The following is an 11,244-nucleotide window of genomic DNA, read 5'->3' on the forward strand; positions in this document are numbered from 1 at the left end:
CAGTTTTTTAGTGGCTTTTGTTCAAAATTAAAATCTTTTCCTGGTTATTTTAGCTTAAATCGTCAAGTTGCAGGTATTATTCAGGTTTTGTGGCAACCCTGTCAACTTGTGTGATTTAATTGATAAAAGAAGTATTAACTAACCTCGGAGTTTTATTTGTCGCAACAGCTTCAAGTTGTTATAATATCCATAAAAAGACAATATACATAAATTTGCTTAATAGTAAACAAATTCTTTACTTGTGAAGATTATGTTGTTTAAATAATCAAAAGAACTAGCACCAATGTACAATTATTTAGGTGCTAAACTATTCACTTCTAAAAATTAAAGTTTCTTAGATTTTTTAATTTATAAACAAGTTTTTTTTTTTAAACATTAACTTTTAGAACTAAAATTCTATTTATACTTGTTAACACCACTAAACAAAAACTATTAAGATTTAGTGGTTTAATAAATTAAATTTTGCTATACATATATTGTTCTTCAAAATAATTTAAGTTCTTAAAACGGAGAAATGGTTCATTACTTTACAGGTCAAAATAAAAGTTTTCGAAACAAACAATAGCCACCAACAACAATTTGTTCATTTACAGATCTAAAACTTAATTCGAGACATCATTTTTTACAAGCAACTAAACAAAAATGCAATAATTTATTTTAATGCAGGATCAGCAATCAGTCAGTTTTTAAAAATTTCGTGAAGTGTTAATTCATTGTGTCGATAAAACATACAAGCTTTTAAAAAATTTCTCTAGTTATTTACACTTTTTTGAAAGCTCTAACAAAATTCTTGATACAAAAACACCACTTTTAAAAACCAGAGCAGACTAAATATAAAAATGTTCTAGTGAGAGTTTAATACAAATACAAATAATTGTTTTTTATCACTTTTGGTTTTCTTTGCCGGATGGTGGAGCTTTGCTTTCGTGGGACCTTAGCAACCTGAAAAATAAAATTAAATCAAAAGAACATTAAAACAATAGTAAAAAGTTTTAATTAAAAGAATATGTTAGTTGTGACTAGACAACCTAAAAATTACTGAAGACTAAGTTTTCTCAATTAAGAAAAAAATTCTTTAAAATTTTTGCTTCTGGTTGCTATACTATTTAAAGCAACTTGAAAAAAATAAAATATATTTTCGAAAAACTACTAAGAAACAAAAATTACTTATTTAATTAAATTAATATTCGCTGAATCTTAAAAAGATTTAAAAGTTTAACTAAACTTTTCTAACTTTTCAAAAATTCTGAAAAATTTTTAAGTTTATAGTCGATCTAAATGCATAATAAATTTACTCATTGTAACAAAAACTAAAAATAATGTTAACTACTAAAAACTAAAACTGTTAAGAAGAATTTATATTGAAAACAAAATTCCATAATTTTAAAAAAAAAAACACTAGAAATAACCAAGTTAAATAATCTTTAAGCTTGAGGATAACTTACTTAAAAAAGTTTTTATGAGATTATGGTTTTATTTTTTGGGACTATATGACTTTAATCTCTGAATAATCGTCTAATAATCGTGCAAAAGTTATTAGAAAAACAGTTTTGCCAATAACAAGGTTGCTAAAAATTTTTAGAATTTTTTCCAGGTTTATAAAAATATTTGGTCTTTTTTAGTATAAAATTAAATTTCAGGTGAAAAACTGTACAACGACATTGAAAGGATACTCAAAGCTAGTCTTTTTTAATTTCAAAAAAAGTTATGATAATAAAAATCATATTATTTATATGATAGATTTTTTATATCTAATCAAAACTGTATACTTTACATGTAAGCATAGCTTAAAACTCCATATTTTTTTGCCTTAATTGTCAAACTCCAAGTTTTTCAACGTTTCTACGACATTCCAACTATTTTGGCAACCCTGTTACTATTTTAATCAAACTAATTTGAAAAATATATAAAAGTTACAACACTTGGCAGCTAAAACTATTTTTGCCATCGATTTTCACTCTAATAAAACTTAAAAAAATTTTAAACCAGACTTATTTGAATTAGCCTGGATTAAATTTTATGTTTTATAAAACTACTGTTCGGTAGACGGTGTTTTAAAAATTTATTGCAGGCTTTCTGATTTTGTTTCTATAAATCCTTTTCTATAGGTTTTCAAGTTTATTGTCCATTGTAAGTAAAAATTTAAATGAAAAGTTGTTTTAAAAAAGTATAAAAACACTGAAAAGAAACTGTAATGATACTTAAAGAGTTTTATAACACAACTTTAAGATACAACAAAAAAGAAATATGCAATACATATTTCGTATCTTACCTTAGTTTAATTAATTTAGGTAGAAAAATTGTTAAAATTCCAAGTTTTTAAACATTTTTATTAATTCCAGGTTTTTTCAAATAACATCAATCTCAAAGTTTTTTTACCCAAATTTTAAAATTACAGGATATTCCAGATGTTTCCAGGTTAAATAAATTACAACAATCAAAATTTTTTTTTCGGTGTAATCAAAAACTACAACATTTTAAAACTTAATAAAAAAGGACCTATAGTTGAATCTTCTTCATATATTATTTTCTTCGTAATAGAAAAAAAGTGTTATTATTATCACTAACTCGTTTTATAGATAATTAAAAAAATCTCAAATATTTTTTTGAGCAACCTGAATTTGATTTTTTGATTAAATTAAGCAACAAATACTCTTAAAACTTTAAAGAAAAACGTACATATATTAGTATTAATTTTCAGTTTTTACTGGCTTGGTAATAAAACAAGACTAAGAAATATACTATATTCTAATTGACACTAACTCGCTTTCACTGCTTTTCTTCTGTTTTCAACTTGTTTCAGCGTCCTAAACATCAAAATAGTACAAAAAAAACAATTAATTTGAAGTCGATAAAAAATAGAAAAAAGGTTCAACCACATTTTAGAGCAGCTAATTAAAAAATTAAACTATTTAAATGAAATTAAAGATAAACCTCTTGGATTAAAGAAACAATTTGATGAACTCTGAAATTTACTTAACTTAATTTTTAAAGTCTACAAGTTTTGTTATTTTTTATTATTAGAAAACAAAAAAAAAAGTAATCTACTAGTTTAAACTTTTTTTTCTCAACTACCTACAATTTTTGTTTTAGCTCAACAGGTTACAATCTTGATAGAGTTTTAGTTAAAACAAAACATATATATATAAATATATATCAATTAAGGCCAAATGGGGAGTCATCATTGAAAAAAATAGCATTGGCTAATATTAAAGCTTTGAGTATAAACTAAAAGCTAGTTTTAAAAGCTTATTTAACCTTCAAGATATTGTAACTTATCTAAAAAGTTTTCGATACAAACATAAAAATTGCAAATTTTACAAGGTCAATTTTCTGGGAAGTTCAAAAATTAACTAAAAAAAAATCTTCTCCTTTGTTTTTTGAACAAAAGACATCAAAAGTTTAGAAAACATTTCTTATATAGTTTAAAAGACTTTAAATGTTGATAATTAAAAAAAAAACGTAAGAAAATAAAACAAAATATAAGTGTTTTTTTTTACTTTATAAATATTTTAAAAATTCTGTTGTGAATCGATTTATACATTAGCCAAAGACTTAAACATGAAAAAGATTGGTAAAAAATGTAGGAGAAAAAATATTTTTAGTGAAATAGTCATTTTTGGTGTTTTTGTTGAGCGCCTTTCATTAGGAACCTATTGACTTTGATCGCTCTTATCTCAAAAGTTACTTTGAATTTTGTTAAGCGGTTAAGAATGTCTGATAGCTAAGATAAAACTTTAAAAAAATGTATATAAAATAAAATCAACTTGTAAAAATCAAGGTGGACCCCCATATGGCCTTAATTTTATTTATATCAAATTAAACAAACCTGAACAGAGCGGCCGCTTCTTTTATTTTGCTGAAATCGATGCAGAACGCTTGCAGTTCGATGAAAATCGCGTCGACGTCGACTATCTTGTTTCTGATCAGCGATTGGAGGAGAACGCAGACAAGGCGCACCATGCGACTCTAAGCGGATAACATTATTTTGTTTGTAATTATTAAAACACTGAGTTTTTTTTATCTACTACATTTTTATTATGTTTCAAATTCTTAAATTAAAAACTATTCACTAAACTTAACTTCCGAACAAACTATGAATACTTATAGAAAAAAAATTTAGTGATGTTATAGCTCTTTTAAGTTATCTCCGATTGCAAACTTAAAACTAAAATCCATTATTTTTCTGTTTTTTTTTGTTATAACTGCCAGAACTTGAGCTCTTTTAGGTCTAGCGAATAAATACACCAGGGTTTCCGAAAGCGAGTGGTACCGCTCCCCTGGGGGCAATTTTAGTAAGTTGGGGGCAACAATTAGTAAAGGGGCGAAAGGGGAGGGTTTAAAGTTTTGAAACTTATACTGGATATTCTTGAGTTGCAGATGAAGAGCGAAAAAAGGTGTTTTTAATGGTAGTCTTGTTGGTGGGAGAAATAGCCTTTTTAATTTCTTCAAAGGGGGCGATTTGAAAAAAAAGTTTGGGAAATCCTGATATACACGATAGCTTCCTTACACCCAAATTGTCATGCGTATAGCTTTTAAAAATTATTTGAGAAAAAGCATAAAATTTAATGGATTAAAATTTTAAAACTAAACTTGCGGGACAACTAATTAGTTTGTTTTGGCAACTTTGCTTTTCAACTACTACTGGGGATAAATATAAAATAAAGATTTCTGTGTAAAAAAAAACTTCATTTTAAGCAATAAATTTATATTCAAAAAGTATCAAGGTTTTAAATGGTGGTGATTGTATATACGAATAACAATTATATAACATCAAGGTAGGGTTAGTATTGTAATAATTAAAATTACTTTTTACATTTTGATTATCTATTTACTTTTATAAACTTTTTTTAAGTGTGTTATGTTTTATAAACAATTATTCTATCTTTTTAGCTGGAATTTTTTATACAACTATGTATTTACTTAAAATTGTTTTTTTGTATACACAGTTATCGCTTTTATTTCAACCACATAAGTTTAAGCCTTTTATTTAGTTTTTTATAAGCTCAGATTGTTTGTATTTAACTTTTATTCTTGATTATTAATTTATTTTATTTCTTTTTTTATTGTGTCCTGTTCAAGTGGCTGGCTTTGATGCCCGTGTCCAACATTGCACAATAAACAATTAAAAAACAATATAACCTTAAGTTGGAGCTAACCAAGTAACAATTCTTATTACTACTTACTCTACTTTTCAATAACTTTTATACTAACTTTGAAGACATGATGATGATTCTCGTATACACGAATTATTATCACTAACAAATACCATTAAGTTAGGGTTAGAAAAGTAATAATCTCAATTATTTTACACAGATTTTTGACAATTTTAACACTAACTTGGGTCCAAGGATCTCCTTCATTGTTTTCCTCAAAATCCTTTACAACAAAAAACAAAAAAAAACGAATTAAATATAATCTATTGTTAAAAAATGCTTATGTCAAGTTAAAATAGATTTTTACAAACACAAAATGCCAACGACAAAAATTAAAGTAAGACAAAAAAAAACAGTTTATGTTGACTAAACACTTAAATCAGTTAATTATTATATGGAAAAAGTGCCAATGCTGAGGTTTAGTTTGTAAATTTCGATCATAACTTTCTTTGAAATATACAGTTAACTCTATTATTAACTTTGTCTCTTTTTTTTGTAGCTACTAAATCATATTAAACAAACACATCTTTTTTCACTCTTAAATACCTTTATCATTTAAAGAAATCAAGAAAACTGTTTAAAGAAAATTACAGCCTGTTACCACCTTTATTATAGTTTTAAAAGTTATCACTCGTTCAACAGATTTAGAATCAAATACAAAAAATATCAAACGAGCTGATAAGGAACCTCAGAGTGCATAAGAGAAGCAACTAATGTTGAGTTTTTGGTTTGTAAATTTTGATTATTTATATAAATTCAATATCCTTTATAGATAGTTTATAATTTTTTGCTTTGGTAGATATTTAATAAAATTTTTATATTTTATTTTTTCGTATATTTTAAATACTTTAAGAAGCTTGTTTAAGTTTCAACACAACCTAATACTACTCGCTTAAAAGATTGTTAAAATACAATTAATTAAGTAATTAAAATAAAACACTAAAACTTAAATAATAATTCCTGAAACCTTAATATTCATATAACATAAAACAAATTAATTGTCAAACCTGCTTGTATTTATCATTTTCTTTTTTGCAGCACACCTTTATGCACCTGACCACGTAGAAGTTGATGAACTGATGGGGGAGCTTTACACACATGCTCAGTCTGTTCACCACCTGATAACAAACTAATATGTTAATTTTTATATATATATATATATATATAAATACTTAACATTTAAAATAATGTGCAACTTTAATAATGAATTAATTGGGGAAGCTTTACGCACATGCTCAGTCTGTTCACCACCTGATAACAAACTAATATGTTAATTTTTATATATATATATATATAAATACTTAACATTTAAAATAATGTGCAACTTTAATAATGAATTAATTGGGGAAGCTTTACGCACATGCTCAGTCTGTTCACCACCTGATAACAAACTAATATGTTAATTTATATTATATATATATATATATATATATATATAAATACTTAACATTTAAAATAATGTGCAACTTTAATAATGAATTAATTGGGGAAGCTTTACGCACATGCTCAGTCTGTTCACCACCTGATAACAGATTAATATGTTAATATATATATATATATATATATAACATTTAAAACAGGGGTCGGCAGCCTTATGTGACTCGCGGGCCAATTTTCTTAAAAAAAATTGCTCGCGGGCCGCACTATTTAGAGAAAAACCTTTTGAGGACCGCATTTATCTTAAAAAATTCTAGTAATCAGTAGAAAAATATTATTTAAGATCAAAAATATAACAAATAAAGTAATATTAGACCATTAATAAAGAGTATTTATTGAATTAACAGCATAAATGTAAGTTTTTATCACAAAAAATATAATTTTTATTGTTTTAAAAATGTATTTTTTTTTGCTGAAAAGGAGCTCGCGGGCCGCAGATTTTGACTTAAAGGGCCGCATTTGGCCCACGTGCCGCAGTTTGCCGACCCCTGATTTAAAATAATGTGCAACTTCAATAATAAATTAATTGGGGAAGTTTTACGCATATAATGAGTCTGTTCACCACCTGAAAATAAGGATATCATGTTGCTATATGTTCAAAAATAATAATACGCATTAATATCACACACATGTCAAGTCTGTTCACTACGTAGTAATAGATTAATATGTAAACATTCAGTATAATATTAATTGTAAGAATACTCTTTCACACAAATTCTAGGTCTGATTAGTGCATGTGAATAAAAAAAATATAATACAAAGTAACTAAATTACTTTGATTAAATAAGCAAAAATAATTATGATTAGCATTTTATATTTGAAATGAATTAAAAACTTTTGTCAAGTAAGAATATGACATAAAACATTGTCTTTTAAAATAAATATTTATTGCTGAATAATATCTTTTAATTGAAAACGGTGTAGCAAAATAAACTTTTTTGAACATTTGTTACTAAAACAAAACGGATAAAAGTAGATTGTTTAATAAAACGGTCTAACACATAAATAGCGAAATACAACTTGTTTTAATAAAAGAAATATTTTAGACATTTTCATAATAATAAAAAACAAACAATAAACTGTTTTTAAAGTTATATTCAAAACAACGTGTTAGGAAATTGGAATTAGTTAGAAACTAAAAAGATTGTTTTTAAGACTAATGTGGTAATAATTTACAAAATTAGCTACAAAAATGTAAAGCATAAAATTTTTTAAATTTTGTAGCCCATAGTTACAAAAATTAATTTAGAACTTTCAATAAGTATTTTGTCTATAAATTTAATTTTATACTAATTTTACACTTAGTTTGATCATTTAAATTCTGCTATCAAAAAAATATCTTTAACGAAGTTGTGTAAGTGTATAAAATGTAAATACTGAATAAAATAATTTTTTAAAAGTTTTTATTATAATATTAAGAAAAATATAATAAATTATACAGAACCATAGCAATTTTGATACAGAAAACATATAAACACACGCTTACGGCTAAAAGTTGTACAACACATTGCAGAACAATATCTTATGTATAACTGCTTAATTCAATAACTGCGTAACAATCAAATTAAAATTATATAAAAAGATTCAGGTGAACGTAAATTTATATGCACAGAAACGTCCTCATTGTAAGCACTCAAATTGTTTTTCAAAGTATATGAACTTAAACCTTCACACTGTATATTTAAAATTAACACAACATGATGCAAAATAACTATTAGCTTACTATTGAAAACGTTATACTAATTGTAAAACAACTATGTATATTTTACAAACAAACTCGAACCTCCATTGATTGCAGAGACATTTCCATGTCCACTAGAGCGGCCAAGTAGTCGTTGTGCATTGACGTTTTGATTAGTATGGCCAGTACTTCAATTGCTATGAGAGGATTCCAATCAACTAGGTTCTTTAACCTATGATAAAATAATATATATATAGTTAATACTATGTATTGTCAGTACTTCAATTGCTATTAGAGGGTTCTAATCAACTAAGTTCTTCAATCTATGATAAAATAATAAAAATATAAACAAATATATAAAATAAATAATAAGTATGGCCAGTACTTCTATTGCTATTAGAGGATTCCAATCAACTAGGTTCTTCAACCTATGATAAAATAATTTATATATATATATATATATATAGTTAATAATTAGTATTGTCAGTACTTCAATTGCTATTAGAGGATTCCTATCAACTAGGTTCTTCAACCTATGATAAAATAATTTATATATATATATATATATAGTTAATAATTAGTATTGTCAGTACTTCAATTGCTATTAGAGGATTCCAATCAACTAGGTTCTTCAACCTATGATAAAATAATTTATATATATATATATATATATAGTTAATAATTAGTATTGTCAGTACTTCAATTGCTATTAGAGGATTCCAATCAACTAGGTTCTTCAACCTATGATAAAATAATTTATATATATATATATATAGTTAATAATTAGTATTGTCAGTACTTCAATTGCTATTAGAGGATTCCAATCAACTAGGTTCTTCAACCTATGATAAAATAATTATATATATATATATATATATATATATAGTTAATAATTAGTATTGTCAGTACTTCAATTGCTATTAAAGGGTTCCAATCTACTAAGTTCTTCAACCTACGATAAAATGTTAATAATATATATAGTAAATAATTAGTATGATCTGAAGGTATTGCTAAAAGAAGATAGAAATCTACCAAGTTTTCAACCTATAGTAATGACAATATAATAGATAATTAGTATTTTCTGTACGTATAAGGTCAAAAAATAAATAAAAAATAAATTTTTAGAAGTCAGCCCCGATTGGGTCAATAACTCCTCAACTTCTCTGTTTAAATAAACAACAATAAAACAACAAGATTTTAGGAACTTAAACCTTTTTGGTTAATAACTTTCTGAATTTCTTAATAAAACAAAACCATGTATTAAATAAAAACGAAATACTTTTTCGAGCTGAGTCCCGATTTCTGAATTTTATTTGTTGAATAAATGTTTTAAATAAATAAAAAGTAGCAATAAAATCAAACTTTTTCGAGCTAAGCCCTGATTGGTTCAAAAGCTTCTGAGTTTCCTTGTCCCTTTTCTCCTTGGGTTTCTCATTGATCTTCCGCAGCTCCTTCACGACCATTTCCGTTTCGTCGCCATCCAGCGGCGTCTCCATCGCTTTCTTCAGCAGATCTCGAACCTGATTGGCTGTTGGAATAAATGGTATCAGTTGATTGGACAATACTTTTTATATCAATTTTTTTCCCGCTCCAAGGTGACGTAAATAATGTTTATTAAATATTATCTATCTAAAACTATTATTAAAACGTTAATTAAAATGTTAATCAGTGTGATTAGATTAGCCGAATGAATAGTATCTGATTAGCTGTAAGAGTTATTAGCGGACCTCGAACCTGATTGGCTGAAATAATATTATTGCATTTTTATTGGCTGAAAACGAATTGAATTAACTTGATTGAGCATTGAATGTTGAAAGTTTAAATATAATCTTAGCGTCAGTTGCGATTGGCCTTGAGTTTAAAACAAGTCAAAATTTATTAACATTAAACTTAATTAAAACTGTGACTTATATAAAATAGTGTTAGTATTTTTTTATATAATCTCTGTTTACAAATGTTAGAAACATATGTAATAAAAACAATCAAAATTAAATAAACTTACTGAAACCAAAAACATATACTATAAAAAAGACTTGTTCCAAAATCAAATGTAGTTGTGCACAAAAAAATAAATTGCAAGAAAAAGCTTTAAAATTAATAACCTACTTTGAAACAAAAATAAAACAAAATTTTAAAGCTTTGAAAACTTTAATATAAACTTTTTTTAGAATATTTAACTTAATCTGTGTTTTTTGTAACCTGTAAAAAGTAAATTTAAAATAAAATTAAATAACAAAAATACAAACGCAACAACTAGAGAACAACAAATTAAATTTAAATAATATTTAAAAAAAGTTTAGATAGTTTGACTTTAAATGTGTTTATCAATGGAGTTTTTATTAAAAAAAATTTGAAAAAGAGCAGTTTTTTGAATCAACAGTTCATAAGTTTATAACAGTTGCAAAAAGCCTTCTTATCTTATTTTTAATGTCAATGTTCGTGTTTTTTTTTATTCAATAAATTGAGCCTTTACTTTGACTAAATAAGCTTACACTATATTTTACTATTGTACTTCACATAAAAAACTGAACATTTAAAGCATTAAAACTCAAAACAAATACAACAAGTTTAAAATAAATGTTGTTGCGTGAAACCATTACACAAAGTAAAAATTTATTCAATAAAAAAAGTATAAACAGAAAAAGTGTGAGAACTAAAACTTTTTTTATAAATCTTCACTTGTGGGTATATTTATAATAAACATACATGTAAAGTGATTGTAATTGTGTGTAATATACCAACATGGTTACCATAGAAAACAAATCATTTTAATTGACTTGAACAACAAGTAAAAATGCTTTGTAAACAATATACCCGTTAATCCTATCACATCTCTATATATCCTATCGTATCTCTTCAATATTTGTTCAAACTTATGTTGATTTTTAATCACGTAACCGAGGTTTCTAATTTGAACGTGCGTCAAAAACTCCCTGCTTTCTATTCGTTGTATGTTACCTGAAACGACGG

At 25.5% G+C, this 11,244-nt stretch overlaps 1 protein-coding gene across 1 annotated transcript; it reads right to left on the reverse strand.

The window, feature by feature from the left end:
• Window positions 1-544: 544 nt before the first annotated feature.
• Window positions 545-9,802, reverse strand: LOC145846798 (CCR4-NOT transcription complex subunit 11-like; the record flags this gene model as incomplete). The annotated part of the gene is made up of 5 exons (XM_082953410.1): window positions 545-942; window positions 3,830-3,969; window positions 6,164-6,274; window positions 8,377-8,506; window positions 9,637-9,802. Coding segments are annotated over 5 exons (605 nt in total), but the record flags the coding sequence as incomplete, so codon positions are not given.
• Between the last annotated feature and the right edge of the window lie 1,442 nt (window positions 9,803-11,244).

This window comes from Thalia democratica, unplaced genomic scaffold, assembly GCF_965202585.1.
Source record: "Thalia democratica unplaced genomic scaffold, ktThaDemo2.hap1.1 HAP1_SCAFFOLD_644, whole genome shotgun sequence".
NCBI lineage: Eukaryota > Metazoa > Chordata > Thaliacea > Salpida > Salpidae > Thalia > Thalia democratica.